At 40.2% G+C, this 23,574-nt stretch overlaps 1 protein-coding gene and 1 long non-coding RNA gene across 6 annotated transcripts in view; both read left to right on the top strand.

Moving 5' to 3' along the window:
* Nucleotides 1–9,427, top strand: part of LOC129011922 (uncharacterized) — a 34,920-nt gene extending 25,493 nt beyond the window's left edge. Inside the window, exon 3 of the long non-coding RNA XR_008493471.2 lies at nt 8,643–9,427. This is a non-coding gene — a long non-coding RNA (uncharacterized LOC129011922). The remainder of the gene's footprint in view (nt 1–8,642) is intronic.
* A 418-nt stretch (nt 9,428–9,845) lies between these two features.
* The window catches only part of SUCLA2 (succinate-CoA ligase ADP-forming subunit beta), a 68,402-nt gene continuing 54,673 nt past the window's right edge, over nt 9,846–23,574 (top strand). For 2 of the 5 annotated variants that reach the window (XR_010123574.1, XM_063650854.1), the window contains exons 1-4: nt 9,885–10,038; nt 14,233–14,413; nt 22,282–22,381; nt 22,560–22,722. Coding sequence is in view for 4 of the 5 variants with exons in the window: in XM_063650854.1 (XP_063506924.1) it covers nt 9,949–10,038; nt 14,233–14,413; nt 22,282–22,381; nt 22,560–22,722 (534 nt within the window). In the remaining variant the exon portion in view is untranslated. Of the gene's footprint in view, nt 10,039–14,232; nt 14,414–22,281; nt 22,382–22,559; nt 22,723–23,574 lie in introns of all 5 variants that reach the window. The other 3 variants (XM_063650853.1, XM_054447336.2, XM_063650856.1) reach the window with 3 other exon arrangements.

The raw sequence follows: 23,574 nt of genomic DNA, 5'->3' as shown, positions 1-23,574 counted from the left end.
TTCTGCTGCACTTACCTCAGGATCTGCCATGAGGTTTTGTGTCTGCCTTGCTTTCCACTGCTTCTTCTAGATCATTACTCCCTCACTCTTCTGAGACAAATTATCTCATACCACAGGTCATACTTTTTTGTTTTTTGTAACGGAGTCTCACTCTGTCACCCAGGCTGGAGTGCAGTGACGCGATCTCAGCCCACTGCAACCTTCACTTCCCAGGTTCAAGCAGTTCTCCTGCCTCAGCCTCCAGAGTAGCTGGGATTACAGGCGCACGCCCGGCTAATTTCTTTTTGTATTTTTAGTAGAGACGGTGTTTCACGATGTTGATCAGGCTGGTCTCAAACTCCTGACCTCGTGATCCGCCTGCCTCAGCCTCCCAAAGTGCTGGGATTACAGGCGTGAGCCACCGTGCCCAGCAAGTCATACCTTTTGACTCTTTCCTAGTCCGTGTCACATACTTGCCTCCAGGTTACACTCTATCATTCAACAAAGACTTAGATCTTTGTTGGCTCACAGATCTGTGTGGCTCACAGACTTCTCTTTCCAGTGTGCCCTCACCTTCCATGGAGGGCCCTCAAAAACTCCAATTTCCTCATTTCCACTAACCTCTCTACCTCTTCCATATACTTCCACGACACTGTTATCACCTGGACCTTCTACCTCCAAAATAGCAAATTTAAGCATTTTGATCTGTAACCGTGCCCTCCCCTCTTAACAGTCCCAGCCGGTCTCTGACCCTGGGAGAGTGGAACCTGGGAGTGGGTAGAGTGTAGAGTGTAATCTGAGGCCTGTGCTAATAGTGATTGACAGAGGAGCAACAAGGATGCTAAAAAGTCATCACCTTTTACTACTTGTCTGTGCATCTTGGCTCTCACTGCCTAGCTTTCATGCTGTCTCCTCTAATACCTTTTCATCATAATTTTAATATCCTGAACATTGTTGAAGAAGTGCGATGTTTGGAGAATGTTCAGGGGTAGCTCCGCCACCCCACTTTCCACAAGCCATGCTTCTACTTTTCCTTCTAGCCTCATATTCAACCATTTTCGCTATTGTTGTTCTTTAATCTCCTTGGGTCCTCCAGTCCACTACCGCCCCCTCTCCTTTACTCCTTCCAGTCCATCAGGCTTCTCCTCTTGGATTCATGGTCTTTTATTTCAATAACATTCTCACCAAATACTCTAAATTGCCTTGACCCACTGCCACTTCCTCATTGCAATTTGGCAAAACCACACCCTGAATTAACACAATGGTTTGCTTTCCCTGTGTTTGCCCCGGGCCTCCCAGACTGCTGGAGAAAAATTACACAATAGGCACATTTTTGTAGGTATATAGTCACCATCACCAACCTCAGATGGTTCTTAACACACCCCAGCAATCCTGCTACTTTTTTCTGTTAACTTTCTTTCCTGCACTCTATAATGAAAACTTCAAACCCTCTTCACTCCCTTCAAATTTCTGACTCCCTCACCTTTCACCTAATTTCCAGTAGATCATTTTGACTCCTTTCACTCAGACAAAATCTAAGCTTTTGACAGAACTTCATTCAATTTACTTGTACAAAACCTACCCTCTACCTACCTCTGCATCTACTTCCTCAGTTTTCCCTCCTATGGCTTCAGGAGAGGTGTTTCTTCTCTCATCCAGGCTAGTCTCTCGACAAGAGTTGTAGAATTCTTTCTATCCTCAAGAAGCATACTGTGTTATTTAATCATTTTATCTCCTTTTATCGTTTGCTATTATTTAACCTTTCACATGCGCCTGAATTATTCCCATTAAGTCTTAATCATACTCAGATCTCTTCCACCTAAAATCCAAACAAATAAACAAATGAAAACAAAATGAAAGGAACAAAAATAGTCAAGGTCATGGTCCTTTTTAACTGCTCTTGTTGAGCTGTACTCTTCATCCTGCAAAGCACATATTTTAGTTTTAGTTATTTATTCATTAGTGTGGGTATTTAACTCGTGTCTGCACTCCAAGTAGAGTGTAAGCCACGTGAACAGTGATGCTGTATGGAGTTTTGCTTGCCATTGGACCTTCAGCCGCTTAGATCCACAGCTGGAACAGAGCTGGCATTCATTCAATAGTTATTTTTTGGTTAAATTTCTTCATTCATTCAGCACTTAACTTCTTGACACAATCAGCACCAAAGATCAAGCGCATAGACTTGCCTTCAAGGAGCTCAAGTCTGGAGAGGAAAAGAGGTCAAATACCCCAGTGATTTCAATATAATGTGATATGTGCTATGAAAAGGCATACACAGCACAACTTCTGCCTCAGCCACGGTGAGACTGGAGCATGATGAGAGGTAGGCAGAGGCAGTCAGGAAAGGGTTCCAAGATGAGTTGTCCCTTGCATTGAATCCTGATAGAGTTTGGCTCTGAGTCCCCACCCAAAACTTGTCTTGAATTGTGGCTCCCATAATTCTCCCCTGTTGTGGGAGGGACCCAGTAGACAGATCAACAGATTACAGGCTACAGACATATTAAGGAGGAAGAAAAGAAGCAGATCTTTCTGTATTTCATTGGCAGGGCAGAGAGGAAATGTGCTTTGTGGGGAAAATTCTGCAGCTAGAGTCACCAAGTCTGGTTTTGAAGGCCAGCTCCGTCACTTATCGGCTAAGACAATGAACAAGTTATTTCAGTTAGCCCAAAGGATGTTTCTTATATGTGTGAAAAATGATACCAGCTTTACCTACCATATCAAGAGTGTTATGAGCATCAAGTAAGATAATGCATGAGAAATTATGTTGTAAGTTGCTATATAAAAACACAATCCTTTATTTTTGGTTGTTATCAATAGTTATTTATGGCTTGACTAATTTCTTTGTCTCAGTAGTGTTTAGTGGTTCTCAAAGTGTGGTTAGCAAGGCAAAAATTATTTTTTATAATTTTGTTTTGTTTTATCTTTACCCCATGTTGATATTTTCATTGATGATCAAAAGCAATGGTCACTCCTGGCACAATGGCTCATGCCTGTAACCCTAGCACTTTGGGAGGCTGCGGCAGGAGGATCACTTGAGGCCAGGAGTTTGAGACCATTGCTGGAGTGCAATGGCGTGATCTCGGCTCACTGCAACCTCTGCTTCCCGGGTTCAAGTGATTCTCCTCCCTCAGCCTCCTGAGTAGTTGGGATTACAGGCACACGCCACCATGCCTAGCCAATATTTGTATTTTTAGTAGAGACAGGGTTTTACCATGTTGGTCAGGCTGGTCTTGAACTCCTGACCTTGTGATCTGCCCACCTCAGCCTCCCAAAGTGTTGGGATTACAAGCGTGAGCCACCATGCTCGGCCTTTCCCCCCTTTTCAACAAATTTAAATTTTAAATTATGGGCCCGTGAATTTTTATTTTATTAATGACTTGTAATATGATACATTCTTTTTTAATGTTTACATTCAACTTTTGAGATAATTATAGGTTCACATGCAGTTGTAGGAAATAATACAGAGTGACCCCTTGGACCGTTTACTTAGTTTCCAACAATAGTAATGTCATAACTAAGATATTGATACGGTCTAGATACAGAACATTTCCATCACTAATAAGGATCCCTCTTGTTGTCCTTTTATAGCCATACTCCTCTCCCATACCTCTCCCTCACTCTGGCACCTACTAGTTTGTTCTCCATTTTGTCATTTTGAGAATGTTATTTAAATGAAATCATATAGGCCAGGCGCGGTGGCTCACGCCTCTAATCCCAGCACTTTGGGAGGCTAAGGCGGGTGAATCACGACGTCAGGAGTTTGATACCAGTCTGACCAACATGGTGAAACCCAGTCTCTACTAAAAATACAAAAATTAGCCAGGCGTGGTGGTGTGCGCTTGTAATCTCAGTTACTTAGGAGGCTGAGGTAGGAGAATTGCTTGAACCCGGGAGGCAGAGGTTGCAGTGAGCCGAGATCACGCCATGGCATTCCAGCCTGGGCAACAGAGGGAGACTCCGTCTAAAAAAAAAAAAAAAAAAAAAACGGAATCATATAATGTGTAACCTTTTGGGATTGGCTTTTTTTTTTTGCTTTTTTTTTTTCCTGAGGCAGTCTCACTGTCGCCCAGGCTGGAGTGCAGTGGCCGGATCTTGGTTCACTGCAACCCTTGTCTCCACAGTTCAAGCAATTCTCCTACCTCAGCCTCCCTAGTAGCTGGGACTACAGACATGTGCCACCATGCCTGGCTTATTTTTGTATTTTTATGGAGACATGGTTTCACCATGTTGGCCAGGCTGGTCTTGAACTCTTTCCTGACCTCAAATGATCTGCCCGACTTGGCCTCCCAAAGTGCTGGGATTACAGGCAAAAGCCACCATGCCCGGCTGGGATTGGCTTTTTAAACTCAGTAAAATTCTGAATGTATTAATCATTTGTTCCTTTTTATTTCTTAGTATTCTATGGTATGAATTTATCACAATTTGTTTAGCTATTCATTAATTAGAGGACATCAGAATTGTTTCTAATTTTTGGCTACTATGAATAATGCTGCTATAAACATTAGTGTACAGGTTTTTGTGTGAACACAAGTCTTCCTTTCACTGGGATAAATGCCCAGGAGTGCATTTCCTGGGTTGTACGGTAGTTGCATGTTTAGTTTTTTAAAGAAACTGACAAACTGTTTCCCATTTTACATTCCCACCAGCAATGTATGAATGATTCATGCCCATGTCAGCATTTTTATTGCACTATTTTTTATTTTAGCTAATCTGACTGGTGTGTAGTAATACCACATTGTTGTTTTAATTTTTATTTCCCCCAATGTCTAAAGATGTTGAATATCTTTTCATGTGCTTATTTGCTATTTATATGTCCTCCTTGGGAAAATATATGTTCATGTTTTTTGCCTATTTTATAATTGGATTATTTGCTTTTATATGTTGTGTTTGAAAGTAATTCATATATTCTATGTATTAGCTTTGTTGGATGTGGTTTGCAAATATTTTTCCTCTGTGTGTAGCTTGACTTTTTATCCTTTTTTTTTTTTTTTTTTTTTGAGATAGAGTCTCTCCCAGGTTGGAGTGCAGTGGCACATTCTTGGCTCACTGCAACCTCTACCTCCCAGGTTCAAGCAATTCTCCTCCCTCAGCCTCCCAAGTAGCGGGGACTACAGGTCTGCGCCAACACACCTGGCTAATTTTTATATTTTTTTATTAAAGATGAGGTTTCGCCACATTGGCCAGGCTGGTCTTGAACTCCTGACCTCAGGTGATCCACCCCCCTCAGCCTCCCAAAGTGCTGGGATTACAGGTGTGAGCCACCGCACCTGGCTGATTTTTTACTTTAACACGGCCTTTTGCAAAGCCAAAGCTTTTATTTTGATGGGGCACAATTTATCAATTTTTGTTTTATGGATCATGCTTTTGGTGTTGTCTAAGAATTCTTTACTTAGTTTTAGATCTTGAAATTTTCTCCTATTTTTTTCTAAATGTTTTATAGTTTTGTGTTTTACAGTTAAGTAATTTTGAGTTAAGTTTTGTATAATATGTGAGATTTTGGTCAGGGCTCTTTTTGATTGTTTGCTTGCTTATGGATGTCCAATTCCTCCAGCACCATTTATTTAAAAGACCATATTTCCTCCGTTGAATTACTTTTGCACCTTTGTCAAAAATCAGTTGGGCATATTTGTGTGAGCCTATTTTTAGGTTTCTTATTAAGTTTCATCAATCTATGCGTCTCTCTCTCCAGCAATACCACACAGTCTTGATTATTGTAGCTATTATAGTAAATGTTGAACTCAGTTTCTTCCCACTTTGTTCTTTTCAAAATCGTTTCAGCTATTCTAGTTTGTCTTTTCACATAAAGTTTATAATACTACATCTGTATGTATAAAAAGTTTTGCTTCAATTTTGATAGAAATACATTAAACGTATATATCAATTTGGGGAAGAATTGACATCTTTACTGTGTTGGGTCTTCCAATTCATTAACATGGTATATCTCTCCACTTATTTATCTTCTTTGATTTATGTCATCAGTATTATGTAGTTTTCAGCAGGTAAGTCCTGTTCATGTTTTATTAGATTTACATGCATTTCATTTTTAAAAGGAATTTTAGGTGATATTGTATTTTCGATTTGGGTCCATGTGTTCATTGCTTGTACCTAGAAATACAATTGATTTTTGTATATTTTTCTTGTTTCCTGAGATCTTGCAGGGCTCACTTATCAATTCAAAGAGTTTTTTTTTTTGGTAAAATGTTTGGGATTTTATACATAGACAATCATCTTATTCTTGCCAGGCCTCTGAGCCCAAGTCTGCACGTATTCATCCAGATGGCCTGAAGTAACTGAAGATTCACAAAAGAAGTGAAAATGGCCTGTTCCTGCCTTAACTGATGACATTCCACCATTGTGATTTGTTCCTGCCCCACCTTAACTGGGCGATTAACCTTGTGAAATTCCTTCTGGCTCAGAACCTCCCCCAGTGAGCACCTTGTGACCCCCACCCCGGCCCGCCAGAGAACAACCCCCTTTGACTGTAATTTTGCTTTACCTACCCAAATTCTATAAAACAGCCCCACCCCTATTTTCCTTTGCTGACTCTCTTTTCGGACTCAGCCCACCTGCACCCAGGTGATTAAAAAGCTTTCTTGCTCACACAAAGTGAGTTTGGTGGTCTCTTCACATGGACGTGTGTGAAAATTGTTTGTGTATACATTACCTGAGGGTTGGTAATTCATAAAGAAAAAAGGTTTATTTGGCTCATGGTTCTGCAGGCTAAACAAAAAGCCTAGAGCCAGCATCTGCTGCTGGTGAGGGACTCAGGAAGCTTCCCCAAATGGCAGAGGGTGAATGGGAGCTGGCATGTGCAGAGATCACACTGGAAGAGAGCAGAAGTGAAAGAGAGAAAGAGGGAAGGTCCTAGGCTGTTTTTAACAATGAGTTCTTGGGAGAACTCTCACAGGAGCCAATACAGTGAGAACTTTCTCATTACCTAGAGGACACCACCAAGCCCTTCATGAGGGATCGGCCTCCGTGATCCAAACACCTTCCACCAGGCCCTACCTCTAACATTGGAGAATCAGATTTCACCATGAGGTTTGGATGGTCAGATATCCAAACTATAGCAACAATTATGTTATCTGTAAATAGTGAGAGTTTTCTTTCTTTCTTTTCACTCCATATGCTTGTAATTGCTTTTCTTGTCTATTGCACCGAGGAGAACTTCCAGCACTATATTGAATAAAAGTGGTGAGAGTGAACACCCTTGCCTTGCTCCCAATCTTATGAGAAGAGCATTCAGTCTTCTCTCACCATTAAGTATATTAGCCGTAAGTTTTTTGTAATCTGGTTTATCAAGATGAGGAAGTTCCCCTCTAGTCCTGTTTTAATCATGAATGAATGTTGGAATTTGTAAGATGCTTTTTCGGTTTTTTTTTTTTTTTTTTGAGATGGAGTTTCACTGCTGTTGCCTAGGCTGGAGAGCAATGGCACGATCTCGGCTCACTGCAACCTCTGCCTCCCTGGTTCAAGTGATTCTCCTGCCTCAGCCTCCTGAATAGCTGGAATTACAGGCACATGCCACCACACCCAGCTAATTGTGTATTTTTAGTAGAGACGGGGTTTCTCCGTGTTGGTCAGGCTAGTCTCAAACTTCTAACCTCAGGTGATCCACCTGCCTTGGCCTCGCAAAGTGCTGGGATTACAGGCGTGAGCTACCATGCCTGGCCTGTTTTTTTTTTTTTTTTTTTTTGTAATGGGGTCTCATTATGTCACTCAGGCTGGAGTGCAGGGGCACGATCACGGTTCACTGCAGCCTTGACCTCCTGGGCTCAAGTGATTCCCCCCCATCTCAGTCTCTGGAGTAGCTGGGACCACAGGTGTACACCACCATGACTGGCTAATTTTAAAATTATTTATAGAAATGAAATCTTGCTATGTGGCCCAGCCAGTTTGGTCTCGAACTCCTGGGTTCAAGCAATCCTCCCACCTCGGCCTCCCAAAGTGTTTGGATTACAGGCATGAACCATTGTGCCCAGCTACTTTTTTTGTTTTGATTGAAATTATCATGTGATTTTTCTAACTTAACATAGTGCATTACACATATTTTCAAATATTAAAACAAACTTACATCTCTGGAATATATCCCACTTGGTCATATTGTACAATTCTTTTTATATATTTCTGAATTATATTTGCTAATATTTTGCTATGGATTTTTCCATCAATATTCGTGAGAAATGTTGGTATTTTTCTCTTTTTGTATGGTCTTTTCCTGGCTTTGGTAGTGGCATAATTCTAACCTCATACAATACATTGGCAACTGTTCCTTCCTCTTCTATCTTCTGGAAGAGGTTGTATGGAATTGGTGTTAATTCTTGTGTAAACATTTGATAGAATTCATCAGTGAAAGCTTTTGGGCCTGGAGATCTCAGGTTTTTTGGTTTTTTTTTTTGAGTTTAAAAATTACAATTTTCTCTAGTTAGAGGACTATTTTCTCTAGTTAGAGGACTATTTAAATTATCCTTTTCATATTAGGTTATTTGTAGTAATTTGTGCCTTCTGAAGAATTTGCTTATTTTGTCAAAGTTGTCAGATTTATGTTGTGTGGTGTTATTTACGGCATTCCTTTTTGGTGTCTGAAGGTTCTATAATTATATTCCCTGGTACGTTCCTCACATTGGTAATTTGTGTCTTCTCTTTTTCTTTTTTCTTTGCAGTCTTGCTGGAGGTTTGTTAAATTTAATCTTTTCAAAAACCAGATCCTTGGCTGGGTGTGGTTGCCCACACCTGTCATCTGAGCACTTTGGGAGGCTGAGGCAGGAGGATCGCTTGAACCCATGAGTTGGAGACCAGCCTGGGCAACATAGAGAGATTCTGTCCCTAAAAAAATAAAATAAAAAAATTAACCAAGCCTGGTGGCACACATCTGTGGTCCCAAACTACTCCAGAGGCTGAGGTGGGAGGATCCCTTGAGCATGGGAGGTTGAGGCTGCAGTGAGCCGTGATCGAGTCACTGCACTCCAGCCTGGGTGACAGACCAAGACCCTGTCAATCAGTCAATCAATCAATCAATCAATAGCTTCCCTGGAGACTCCATTCTGCCACCAGCTTTGGTAACTAGGGGTCGACTGTCAGGCCTCTGAGCTCAAACCTGCACATGTACATCCAGATGGCCTGAAGCAAGTGAAGAATCACAAATGAAGGGAAATTGGCCAGTTCCTGCCTTAACTGATGACATTCCACCATTGTGATTTGTTCCTGCCCCACCTCAACTGAGCGATTAACCTTGTGAAATTCCTTCTCCTGGCTCAGAACCTCCCCCACTGAGCACCTTGTGACCCCCACCCCTGCCCATAAGAGAAAAACCCCCTTTGACTGTAATTTTCCACTACTCATCCAAATCCTATAAAACAGCCCCACCCATATCTCCCTTTGCTGACTCTTTTTGGGACTCAGCCCGCCTGCACCCAGTTAAAATAAACAGCCTTATTGCTCACACAAAGCCTGTTTGGTGGTCTCTTCACATGGATGTGTGTGACACCGATCATCTTCTCTTTAAGCATCAGAAGCGCATGACACCGAACATCTCTTTGAGCATCACAAGTGGTTTTATTCATTACTGTAGCCCAAGGGCTCAAGGCTGTTTAGCACGAAGTAGACAGTGGGTAATCATTTCTTGAATGAAACCCATTTTACAGATGAGGCAACTGAGGCTAAGAGAAGTTAAGATCACACAAGTGGCGGCGCTGGTCACCTTTACATTGCAATTCACTAGGAAGTGTTCAGGTTGCTTTCTGACGGCAGGGCAGATATTGGGGCTGCGGTGACCAGTTCCAAAGGTCAAAGCTTGCTCCCCGCCCGCCAGGGAGCTGGTCTGGCAGCTGCAGTGTTAACCCGAGGCCCCGCCCCCAACTTGTGGTGCGAGGCGGGGCGTAGGTGAGCGCTGCAGAGAGGCTGCGCCTTGGGCCGCCTATCGCCTGTGCGCCTGCGCGCGGCGCCGGGGGGACGGGGTCCGACTCAGAAATGGCGGCTTCCATGTTCTACGGCCGGCTGGTGGCCGTCGCCACCTTTCGGAACCACCGGCCTCGGACGGCCCAGCGGGCCGCTGCTCAGGTAATGCCTTCCAGCCCGCTGTCATCTCGAGGGTCGGCAGGAGAAAGGGTGAGGTGTGAGGGGTCCCGTGGCCCGGCTCGGGGTCACTTCGCCGGCAGTGACATTTTCTGGGTGCCCTGCAAGGCCCTCGGGCGACTTGCCCGGGAGTGCTGCTCGCCAGGACTACGAGCGAGCCCATGTTTGCGCGGCTCTGCCCCAGCCCTTAGTCCGCGAGGATCCCCGGCGGCCCGGCGGTGGCTGTTCTGCAGTTTCTGAGGGATGGGCGGGAGCAGGTGGGCTGTGAGTGGAGGTGAGGGGGTCAGGACAGTTTCTGCTGCCATTCCGGCGTCTGGCACGGTGGGCTGAGACTTGCGCGGCCCCTCTTTGGGCAGGGGGGAATGCCCTTCAAATGCACTTTTGTGTTTCTTGGGAGCTGTCATAGGTGGGAATGTTAGAGGACCAGCGGTGCTTACTAGCTTGCCTTTTGTGGGGCAAGGTAGGGAAGTTTCCCCTCTCCTCCAAGTAGTTGTATACTGTTCTACTTGTTAATAGCAGTAATAAGATTGTTTTCTACCTAACCAGTTGGAGAGGTAAGAAAATAATCTTTTGTATAGCCTTATTTCTGGATAGGCTATAGCATAATAGTTACCGGCTTTGTTTTGAATATTTGATGTGTGCCAGGTAATGTGCTGAGCGCTTTTCGTGTAGTTTCTCACGTTTTTCAGCAACTGTGAGGAAGTCATTCAATACCTGCATCATTGTTGAACATATTATGGTTAAGAGAACAAGTAATTTGGACTAGGTCATATAGGAGGTAAGATCAAAGCTGAGATTTAATCCCAGAGCTGTCTCGTTCTAAAGCCGTGTACTTGAGTCGGCTCCACAACTTCGAAAACAAACATCTTTCTTCCAACTTTGACAACAAAAGACTGTGGAAGGGCATTATTGGTGTCCTAAGTCAATTCCAGAGTTTGGGGTTTTTTTCTAAAGTAACTCTTCATACATGTCATAGTATGAATTGATTTAGGGCCCTCCCGCCCCTACCTTTTTTTGTTTTTGTTTTTGTTTTTTTTTCATTTTTATTGAAGTTGTTCATACTTTCAGCCTAGGGATAGTGAGTTCTGTGAGTTTGCTTCCCAATAGAAGAAGTGACTTTTTGACCTTGAACTTCCTTATGAATCTTACAAGAGTGCTATTTAGTTTTTAGAAGATGGGGAATTTAGTGACAAATACGTTTTCATTCTAGTCAAAATCTTTATCTTTTTGGAAGTTCATTTAAAAGCCTTCATTTCTCCATATGGAAATTTCCAGTATTATTTTCTTTATAACAGTTGCTCTCTTCTACCCTGCTATTAGGAAATGCAGCTCTAGAGTTTGGAAGGACCTTAGTCTAACCCTTTGCTTTTGTAGATGAGGACATAGAAGTACGGAGTCTTAAGAAACTTGTTCAAGGTCACACATTTAATTTAGCAATTTGTTTTCCACATTTTTTTTTTTCCTTGAGACGGAGTTTTGCTGTGTCGCCCAGGCTGGAGTGCAGTGGCGCGATCTTGGCTCACTGCAACCTCCGCCTCCCGGGTTCATGCCATTCTCCTGCCTCAGCCTCCCTAGTAGCTGGGACTACAGGCGCCTGTCACCACGTCCGGCTAATTTTTTGTATTTTTAGTAAAGACGGGGTTTCACCGTGTTAGCCAGGACGGTCTCCATCTCCTGACCTCGTGATCCGCCCGCCTCGGCCTCCTAAAGTGCTGGGATTACAAGCTTGAGCCACCGCGCCCGGCCTGTTTTAAACATTTTTTTAAGTTCTCTGACCCTCCTCCAATTTCTTGGTATCTTTATCCTAGTGTATGTTCGTTGAAAATAGATATTTCAGCATATGTCTTTAAGAATAAGGACAGTCTTCCAAATAACCACAATGATCATACTTAGGAATTCAACATTGCTGTAACATGAATATATATAGTTTAGATTCAGATTTTTCTAGTTGTCCCCAAAGTGTTCTTTATAGACATTAAATTTTTTTAAAATTTAAACTGGGATCAGACCTTATGACATTTTCTCTGATCCAACTAACCAGTTAGGTGCCACCTAGTGACTTATATGCTAGTGACCTAGTGCTCTTACATGTATTGCAGTTGTTTATTTACATGCCTGTGAACTCTGTGGCTGGGACCCAGGTGTCTTTATTCTTTTAGTGTCCCTAGCCCACTGTCTAGTTCATAGTCATCAAAGAAAATATTTGAGTGTATAACTATTTTTGCCAGGCTTATGCTAGTTACTCCCCTACCCACTTATTTTTATTATTATTTTGAGGTATAATTTATGTACAGTAAGATGTACAGCTTAAGTGGATAGCTAGATTAATTTTTATGTATGTATTCACCTGTGTAACCATCATCCACATCAAGATATACAATGTTTCCAGCCCTCAGAAGGCTCTCATGTCTTCTCTCTTATCAATACTCCCTGACAGAAGGTAGCAACCAATTATGACTTCTGTCACCATAGGCTAATTTTGACTGGTTTTGAACGCTATAAAAATAAATCATGTAAGTATATATTCTTGTTTCTGGCTTCTTTCTCTCTACATTATATTTGTGAGATTAATCCATTGATGTGTGAGCCATAGTACTTTTTTCTTTTTATTTCTCTGTAGTATACTATTATATACATATACCACAGTTTATCCATTCTCCTGTTGATGGGCAATCAGCTAATTTCTGTTTTCTGTCTGTTATAAATAAGCCTGGTCTAGACACTCTAGGCATTTTTATATGTGCCTTTTGATAGATGTAAGGACTAATTTCTATTGATACATACCCAGGAATGGTATTTCTGAGTCAGAAGGTGGAGGTATACTAAACAGTAGTTTGAGAGGTTGCTGGGTTTTTTTCTTTTCTTTCTTTCTTTTTTTTTTTTTTTTTAACTTATTTATTTGTTTTTTTAGACGGGGTCTTGCTCTGTTGACCAAGCTAGAGGACAATGGTGAAATCATGGCTCACTGCAGTCTCAAACTCCTGAGCTGAAGCGATCCTCCTGCCTCAGTCTCAGGAGTAGCTGGGATTATAGGTGTAAGCCACTGTGCCCAGCTTGGTTGCTGGCTTTTAATATTGAAGTGACACTAAATCAAGGAATTGAGCTACCTAGGTCAAACGTTACCAAGGATTTTAGCTTGCTAAATGGATCAGAAATAAGTTGCTATTATATATGATTGGTTTGTAAGACTAGTAGTTCTCATAACTGTAGGGTTCTTAAGAATCAACTGAGTGACTTGTTATGAATGCAGATTTCCTTGGGCCCAGTCCAGAGATTCTAATTTTGCAGTTTAGAATGGGTCTCAGGAATCTGCAGATTACAAGCAACCCAGTTAATTTTGAGGCAAAAGCTCATGAACCTACTTTAAGAAACAGAACCTACTTTAAGAAACCTACTTTAAGAACCTACTTTAAATTTAATTCTTATGACATTGTGTGTTTCATATGAACCATGTTTCAGTATACTGCATTCTGTATTGAGATTATGGAAATGTGTGGATAACACTTAAATGTGTGATTCCATTGACCAGTCATTGGGTACAGGCTGCCAGTGGGAAGGAGGTGTGACTTTGGGCAAGTAGGCTCCAGTGAGAGGACTTAGCTGAGAGCTGTCAGCAACCAGCACTCCCAGCAGCAGCAGCTGGGGCTATGAATGCCTTGGTCCTGAATGGGGAGTGCCGGGGGGATCTGGGCAGCATACTGCAACATCCACTACAGATGAAGCCATGGTTTTGAGTATCAATTGTATGAAAGAGTAATGGTATTAAATCATTTTATTATTACATATCTAGTGCCAGGTGACTTGTTAGGTGTGGAGGAATGGTAGAGAGAAGAAAATTGGGAAGGATTTTTGGTTTGGTGGAAAAGATGAGATTGGTATTAGATCTGCTGAATGTGGCATTGAGGTAGAACTGTCCTGTAGATCATTGGAGATATGGTAGTAAAGGTGAAATCTAAAATAAGGAATAGAGATGATGAGGAAATAATTAAAATGACAGTGGTAACAGTGATATTTAGCTGATAGGCTAGCTTTTAGTTTTATGCTATAATTCAGGTACTCTGAATATTGTACTTTGCTAATGTAATATAACAGTTTTGTTATAATTATGAAGAACCAAGTAGTTAACAAGACTGACTGCCAAATCACTGTCATATATAAATATGTCCCCAATCTTTCTAGGTTCTGGGAAGTTCTGGATTGTTTAATAACCATGGACTCCAAGTACAGCAGCAACAGCAAAGGAATCTCTCACTACATGAATACATGAGTATGGAATTATTGCAAGAAGCTGGTGTCTCCATTCCCAAAGGATATGTGGCAAAGTCACCAGATGAAGCTTATGCAATTGCCAAAAAATTAGGTACTAAATTAACAAAAACTTTTGCCACCTTGACATGAGAGCTCTGAGAAGATTTGAAATTTATTTTTGGTTTGATAACTTTTAGCTTTTTTTAAAAATACATTTTCTTTGCTTAAAATAGAAGGTAGAACTTTATTATTATTGAAATTCTAAAATTATTATTATTATTATTATGAGCTCCCATAATGCCAGTGACGTGGGAGTCACTTACATTGGCATTAGGAAGCTGAAGTCCTGTTTTTAGTTGGAACATAATTATGGGGAAGGGAATTCTACTACTACTACTCTAACTACTCTGGAGCTTAAAGGATGGCAGTTGTGATGATTCTTCAGGGAAATGGTGAAGGAAAATCTTAGCTGTTTATGTGCTTATAAGGAGAGGTCCGTGCTTCCCCCTCCATTTTTTTGTCATGAAAAATATGGAACCAAAGGGGAACAAAAAGTAGAGTGCTAGAATGTAAACTCCTTGAGAGTAGAGTTTCTTTTTCTTTTCTTTTTTTTTTGAGACGGAGTTTCATTCTTATCACCCAGGTTGGAGTGCAATGGTGCAATCCTGGCTCACTGCAACCACCACTTCCCAGGTTCAAGGGATTCTCCTGCCTCAGCCTCCCGAGTACCTGGTATTACAGGCACCACCACCATGTCCGGCTAATTTTTTTGTATTTTTAGTAGAGACGGGTTTTCACTATGTTGGCCAGGCTGGTCTTGAACTCCTGACCTTGTGATCTGCCTGCCTCGGCCTCCCAAAGTTCTGGGATTACAGGTGTGAGTCGCCACACCCAGCCCAAGTTTCTTTTTCTTATTTGTTCACTGATATATCCCAAAATCTTAGAAGAATGCCTGACATTTAGGTAATCAATAAATACTAAATTAATAAATATTAAATGAATTTAATAGTTGCCTATGTTTATTAGCAGATTCCTTTATTGATAACAGAAGCCTTAATAGCTTTTGTCAATTTGAATTACTCTGTTAATCAAAAAATAATTTTTGATTTCAGAAAATAAGCTTACATTTTTAAAGATTTTAGCATGAAAACATAATGAGCTGATGTACTAGCTATACACTGCAGTTTCTTTTTAGCAGTATTTTAAATCCCACCAATTTTACGTAGATTAGCATAAATAATCTCTCTTCTATGTACATTTAATTAATATGACTCTAAGTATGATTTGGTGAATACTTTGCTTTTATATTTTTTAAGAAAGATAAGGAACATTTTCAAAGTGTTTGAAATTTTAAAAGTATTCATCTTGGGTAGTACTTATTTGTCTCTAGAATGGATTTTTCTTTCAAAATTAAGGATATATACAAGTTCAGAAAACTGTCATATAAGCTATGTTTTTGAATGAGATGGCCATGATTTCCTTGACTTGGAAGCATGATTTTTCATGTATAGTTTTGTTATTTTTATTGTTGTTAATCAGAAAAAATTATTTTAAATCAGATTACAAGCATACTTTTTATTAAGCAAAAGCTTTGTATAAGTTCATACTAATTGTGATGAAATTCTTATTAATTAATGGTGACCTATAATTGGAACTTCTGCATGGTTAATGTTAATGAGACCTGATTTATATATAATTATGTCGGTAAAAATGGTTTTCCCCTTGTTTCCAGATTTCAAAATTCCAAAAAAAAATTTTTTTTAGAGATAGGGTCACTATGTTGCCCAGGCTAGTCTGAAACTCCTGGGCTCGAGTGATCCTCCTACTTAGGCCTCTGAGTAGCTGGAACTACAGGCACATGCCACTGTGTCTGTCTATTTTTTGATTATTATAATTGGTTTCTTTAACTAGTTTTCCATATATTTTCTCATTTAGTGAAATTCCATTGTTTTGTCAGAAAAAATAATTTGCATAGAAATTTTTTTCATAAAATGAATAGGATTAATTCAGATGCCAATCTGTTTTGATTATGCCTTATAAAAACTTAATGATTCTTAGGTACAGAAGAAAGAAATAATATGTGCAGGATAAACTGTAACTATGAGTATTTCTGGCAAGTTCTCTGGGACCAGAACTCACAAGTAATAAGAAGCAGGTAGGCAGTTCTGATTTTGAGCCCCTTGGAACAGATACCTTGTTCATTTAGAAAGTGTGTTTTTTGTCAAAGAATATTGCAAATGATGATTATAGTGTGGGAGGGAGACTAATAATTAACAAGGAAATTTAAATCTAGAGGAGCAGAAATGCTAGTTTTTAAAAGATAAATTTAGAAACTTCTATGAAAATATGGAGGACAATTTTGTGGTGTTTGTTTTTTTTTTTTTTTTTTTTTTTTGAGACGGAGTCTCACTCTGTCGCCCAGGCTGGAGTGCAGTGGCGCGATCTCGGCTCACTGCAACCTCCATCTCCCAAGTTCAAGCAATTCTCCTGCCTCAGCCTCCTGAGTAGCTGGGATTACAGGCGCTCGCCACCATGCCCAGCTAATTTTTGTATTTTTAGTAGAGAGGGGGTTTCACCATGTTGGTCAGGCTGGTCTCGAACCCCTGACCTTGTGATCCACCTGCCTCGGCCTCCCAAAGTGCTGGGATTACAGGCGTGAGCCACCACGCCCGGCCCAATTTTGTGTTTTTAGTGAGTCATTGATAACAAAAGATAATGATTATGGGATCTAGTTGCACAAGGTGTAGAATGAGGGGCCTTAGAAATACATCTGGTTTTGTTCATCTAGCTAGCAATTCCCGGTGCTGATTTTTCATTACTTCAGGGTAATTTTTGCTTTTTGAATTTCTGCAAAATTCATAAAATGCTAATTTTCATTTCATAAAAACTTTTTTTTTTTTGAGATGGAGTTTCGCTCTTGTTGCCCAGGCTGGAGTGCAATGGGGCCATCTCAGCTCACCGCAACCTCCGCCTCCTGGGTTCAAGCAGTCTCCGCCTCCTGGGTTCAAGCGATTCTCCTGCCTCAACCTCCGGAGTAGCTGGGATTACAGGCATGCGCCACCACCCCGGCTAATTTTGTATTTTTAGTAGAGACGGGGTTTCTCCATGTTGGTCAGGCTGGTCTTAAACTCCCGACCTCAGGTGATCCACCTGCCTCAGCCTCCCAAAGTGCTGGGATTACAGGCCTGAGCCACCACGTCCGGCCTTGGTAAAAACTCTTAACTCAGCGCTTTGCTCAACAAGTGATATAATAGAGCATAAATGCTTTACAGGTGTGCCAAACTATTGTTTCTTCCCAGTCCTGTGGTGGCAGGAGAAGTTGAGTTAGCATGGGGTTTGGGGCCACTGAGCCTCTTTACCCAGTATTTCCTACCATGTCCATCATTTTCTGTTTGTGTGATGATGTGAAAAAAGTTGAGAGGCATTGTCCTGGAGGCAAGTTTTACCTGTTGTGAATAATTGAGGTTAGGAATGGAGGAATGGTTAGAAAGAAATCTAATTCTAATATTTTAAAAGACTATATAAGTCCCCAAAATGAAAGTTGGTGAGCTTGAAGATCATGAGGTTTCTGGAATAGATTATGAAAGGGATGGTTGTTAGCACAGACAAATGTAGTAGATATTATTTGGGGTCAGTTCTGAGAGCAAATTATCTCTAACAGTTCATAGTTCAAGGAAATATGATTTTAGTAAGGATTTGGCAGAATTTTTGTTGTTTGTTTCTGAGACAGTGTCTTGTTCTGTCACCCAGGCTGGAGTGCAGTGGTGTGATCATGGCTCATTGCAGCTTCAACCTCCTGGGCTCAAGCGACTTCTCCCATCTCAGCCTGCTGAGTAGCTGGGACTATAGGTGTGCTCCACCATGCCTGGCTAATTTTTGTATTTTTTCTTGAGATGGGGTTTCACCATGTTGCCCAGGCTGGTCTCAAACTCCGGAGCTCAAGCCATCCACCCACCCTTGGCTTCCCAAAGTGCTGGGACTACAGGTGTGAGCCACTGCGCCTGGGCACAGATTTGGCAGAATTTTTATAATTTCCCTATTGACTATAGAAAGATAGTTTGGCTTCTAGTATATTTAAGGTGGAATCCCTATCTGGTTGAATAGATACATGTGAAGGGTGCTGATTAATGAACGTCAGCCTGGAGGGAGATTTCTAATGGCATATAATAGGACTTTACCTTCTTTCTTTCTTTTAAATATTTATTAGTTAGATACCTGTATACAAGGAATGCTTAAAATGTTTGTGAGTGACTAAAGGTAGGTGGGATAGTGATGGTGTTTTAGAGAGACAGTCTTGGGATCCAAAAAAGATCTTGTCTGACTAGAGCAAAGTGCCAAATGTAATAAGACTGCAGGTTCTATGAGGGCCGGAGAGGTCTCATTCACTGTTGTATCTACAACGCTAGCATAGTGTCTGGTTTGTAGATGAACCTGTTGAGTGAATTAATGGAATTGAATAAAATGTTTGTTTCGACCAGTTGTCCTCAGACTTCTCTTCTTATCCTTCTTCCTTTCTTGATAGTTGATGAGACTGTATTTCATGATTTTTTTTTTTTTTTTTGCTTTCGTTATGAAGGGCTTTTTTTTTTAGAAGGAACTTTCGAATAATCATCTTTTGCCCTTAAAGACTTTATATTCCTAAAGAAAGGAAATTGCCACTTTGCGGGGAAGAGAAGAACCTTCTGTCTTGCAAAGTGTTTTTGAAAAAATAGAGCTTCATTACTCTTACTTAATAGGTCAGTGTGTTAAGTTCCCAGTTTAATAAATAGGAATGATGGAATTTAGCTCAGTAAAGCACAGTGTAACTATGACCGTTTTTTACATTACATTTGCACTGTTTGCATTGCAGTTCTCTTCTTCGGATATAAACAAGTATTTTTTTCTTTGGATATAAACAAATATTTAAAGTGCTGGAAAACCAGGACTTGACAGGTAAACAGAAACAGGTGGAATAAATAGTGGCTGCTCCCTTCCGTTTGGGCACAAACTCTAATTTGCCACGGTTCAGAGACTACCTGTAGTTTTCTCAATAAGAACGTTATTGTTGGTTTTAAGGAAATTTCTAAGTTGTTTCTATTCGTTACCTAAGATTAGTTGTGACACATTTGTGAATAGTAGAGACAGGCTAATTGAAAAGGGTTTGTCTGATCTAAACAAGATACTTTTTCTAATCAGCTCTAGTTGTAGTACTGTGCACCCAGTTTTTCCCATTGGGAGTTTTCGTAAGAGCTGTGAAAAATCTAGATTTATAAAAATTCTGTTCATATTTTTAAATGTTCCTTTTTTTCAACATTCAGCAAAATATTATGTGCTAGGAACTCTCCCAGATGCTTGTTAACATCTATGAATACAACAAAGATTCTGCCCTCCTGGGCCTCTTTTCTGATGGGGAAGCAAAATAACAAATGATATATGTAAGAGAATTACATATGTATGAAGATGATGAATTCTATGGCGGAAAGTGTAGTAGGTAAGGGGGATTGGTCACAGGTGGGCAGGTTAGTAGGGTAAGCTTCATGGGCAGCATGAGATTTAAAGAGAAACTTGAAGGATCGGGGGCTTTTCCCACATGGACACCTGGTGAAGAGTATTCTAGGCAGAGGGTGCATTAGAGCCAAGTCCTGAAGGCAGGAACATGCCCAGGAATAGTGAGGGGATTAGTGCAGCTGGAACAGAGTGAGCAACAAGGAGGGCCTAGGAGATAAAAAGGGTAGAGGATATTATAGGGTATAGAGAGTATTATAAGGTCTTCTAGGCCATTGTAAGCACTTTGGCATTTAACTGAGTGAGATTGGCATTTAATGCGAGGTTTAAGTAGAGGAATGGTGTGCCTGCTTTGGCTGCTGCCTTGAGAATATTCTGTGGGAGACAAAGGTCATATAGTTAAGAGATAGTGATGGTTGGGATCAGAGTCTAAACTGCAGGTGATGAGGAATGGTGAAGATTCTGGATAAATTTAAAGATAGAACCAGTATGATTTCCTGGCTGAATGGAAGTGGAGTTTGAGAAAGACAAGTTTTTTAAACACTCTCTTGGCTGACTATGCATAGGGTCATCATCTGGTTTAAATAGCATGCATTTCTGGTGAAGGCTTACATCAGTAATTTTCTAAATGTTCTTTTAAAATAATTGTTAATGTGTAAACTTTAGGTTATTTTTGTTTGGTTTCAAACTCCATTTCCTACCTCATTGATTTGGTTGGTTCATCTGATTAGGTGGGAGCTTCCTCTCATTCTGCTTGATAAATGCATCGTGGAGTGACATCCTAGTTGTAGAGGACCCTACTTCAGTCTGTTCAAATCCATGTTTATGGAGTAGTTGTTATATCCCAGAGACTTCCTTGTGCTTGGGATATAATGAATACAATGAGACCTTTAGCCCTGATCTCAAAGCTTAATTATTTTGCCATAATGTATAGTGGGTGCCGCCCTACCAGTATGGGCAAAATTCTATGAGAGGCAAAATGAGGAGGCTCTGAAATTCTGCCTGTCTGGTACACAGAGAATGCCTTTCTAAGAGGTATTACTCTTATTTTTTAACTGATACATAACATTTTTGGGGTACATTATATTTTGTTACATGCATAGAGTGTGTAATGATCAATTCAGGGCATTTAGGATACCCATCACCCAGAGCATTTACTCTTTTGAGACAGCCTTGCTGCGTCCTCTAGGCTGGAGTGCAATGGCACAATCTTGGCCCATTGCAACCTCCGCCTCCCGGGTTCAAGTGATTCTTTGTGCCTCAACCTCCCAAGTAGCTGGGATTACAGACGTGTACCACCATGCCTGGCTAATTTTTGTATTTTTAATAGAGATAATATTTCACCGTGTTGGCTAGTCTGGTCTTGAACTCCTGGCCTCATGTGACCCGCCTGCTTCAGCCTCTCAAAGGGCTGGGATTACAGGAGTGAGCCACCACACGCAGCCCATTTACTCTTGATCATGAATGATGAGTACTATCTAGGCTAAACAGCTAGTTTGCTGGTTTTCCACAGCAAATTAGAAAGGAGAGGAAAAGGGATAAATAGTAATCAGCCTACCTGTTAAGAAAAATTCAGTCCATTTATTTAAAAATATGCATAAGCTTTGCAAGCATAGAATTCTGAAATCTTTTGATACAGATAGCTTAATAACTCCTGATAGTACTCCTGCAGTACTGCTCAATAATGTATTTTAATAGAACTTTCTCTTAGTGGGACAGTATAAATCAGTATCAATACTGGTAATGGTAATATCCGCCAAATCATGACATATTCCTGCTATAGCGTATATAACTCAAATGTTCTCAGGACAGCAAGTTTACATGTGAATAGAGAGGGCGGGAAGTGTTAGGAAGACATGAAATTCAATTTTGTACTTTTGATACTTTCCAAAGTTCTAGATGACACTTTCCAAAGTGTCAAGGAATGGTTAAATTATTTTCAGTTTACTTTAAGAAATGGTGTAATGTGGCCAGGCGCGATGGCTCACGCCTGTAATCCCAGCACTTTGGGAGGCCGAGGCGGGCAGATCACGAGGTCAGGAGATCGAGACCATCTTGGCTAACATGGTGAAACCCTGTCGCTACTAAAAATACAAAAAAATTAGCCAGGCATGGTGGCGGGCGCCTGTAGTCCCAGCTACTCGGGAGGCTGAGGCAGGAGAATGGCGTGAACCTGGGAGGTGGAGCTTACAGTGAGCCGAGATCGCGCCACTGCACTCCAGCCTGGGCAACAGAGTGAGACTCTGTTTCAAAAAAAAAAAAAAAAGAAATGGTTTAATGTAAGTGACTAATTTTGAAAATTGTGGGTCTTTTAGACAGTGATTATTTTAGTGTTCTAATCTAGAAAATCTACGAATAGAATGCCTCATTTTTGGACATTGTGAATAAATTAGACTTGATTTAATAACACCTGTCAATATGTATTTTAAATAACAAAATACTATGTCTGGCATGCTGCTACATGCTTCATATTTAATAGAAGTGTTTTTCTTCTAGGTTCAAAAGATGTTGTGATAAAGGCACAGGTTTTAGCTGGTGGTAGAGGAAAAGGAACATTTGAAAGTGGCCTCAAAGGAGGAGTGAAGATAGTTTTCTCGTAAGTCATATTTTTTAAGGAAAAATCATCCTTGTTAAAGATTGATTAAAGATTACTTACTGAATTGATGAAAATACTGAAATTTAAATATTAGATGAGATAAAATTTTGGCTATTATGTGGATTTGCTTTTTCTCAACTGGAGGAAAGAAAAATTTGAGTTCTTTTTCTTATTTTAGTCCAGAAGAAGCAAAAGCTGTTTCTTCACAAATGATTGGGAAAAAATTGTTTACCAAGCAAACAGGAGAAAAGGGCAGAATATGCAATCAAGTATTGGTCTGTGAGCGAAAATATCCCAGGAGAGAATACTACTTTGCAATAACAATGGAAAGGTCATTTCAAGTGAGTAATTGTAGACATGATACATACAGGATAAATTTATGACATTCAATTTCAAAAGTTCATTATTGTTTCTATTTATGTGGGAAAGATTTTAAAAGTACAAACTATAATCTGTTTGTATGTCATGAGCATGATATTTATGTCATTTAAAAAACAGCTTTGTTAATGCCATAAAATTTGATATATAATATCATGATCTTAAAATTGTAGGAAAAATTCTGCTGTAATAAATTTCATGGGATTCTCAAATTGTTAATTCACTAAAAGCAGCTTAAATCATCTCTGGATCATCTCCAGATTGAGAAAATAATATCTAGCATAGTAAAATATTCTAATGAAAGAGAAAGTTGCTGAACCCACTAGAAGAATGTGTATCCATTGCCTCATCTTCTGTTTTCTCAACTTCTTGGGTTTTTTTTTTTTTAATAGTTTCGGGTTTGTTTCACTATATGATTCAATATTTGGTAAATTGAGGGATGACATTAAGTAGCAAACAATATGGTTTTAAAGAGTATTACATTAGCATAGCTCTCCTCTCTTTATGGAACCTAAAATGTTGAACATAAAGCTTCTGGTGAAGAGAAAATCCCTTTATAGACCTGGTGCTTGGAAGAGAGCATTGATAATCATTTTATACTAGAATTATCTGTTTTTCAAGGGTATTAAGTTTTACAAGCTGAATCTGTGTGTTAACTAGCTTGTTTTTTGAAGCAACTGGGTATATATTTGAAAGCCCCAGTACGGATTTCATGTAGAACATTAATTGTGTAGAATTTAGAGTAACAAAAATTTTAAGAGTCATGAAAATAGTTTTCTTATGTAGAACAACTTTTTTAAAAAATAGCAACTTTC

The sequence above is a fragment of the Pongo pygmaeus genome, chromosome 14, assembly GCF_028885625.2.
Source record: "Pongo pygmaeus isolate AG05252 chromosome 14, NHGRI_mPonPyg2-v2.0_pri, whole genome shotgun sequence".
NCBI classification, from domain to species: domain Eukaryota; kingdom Metazoa; phylum Chordata; class Mammalia; order Primates; family Hominidae; genus Pongo; species Pongo pygmaeus.
This window is presented reverse-complemented; position numbering and strand designations above follow the sequence as displayed.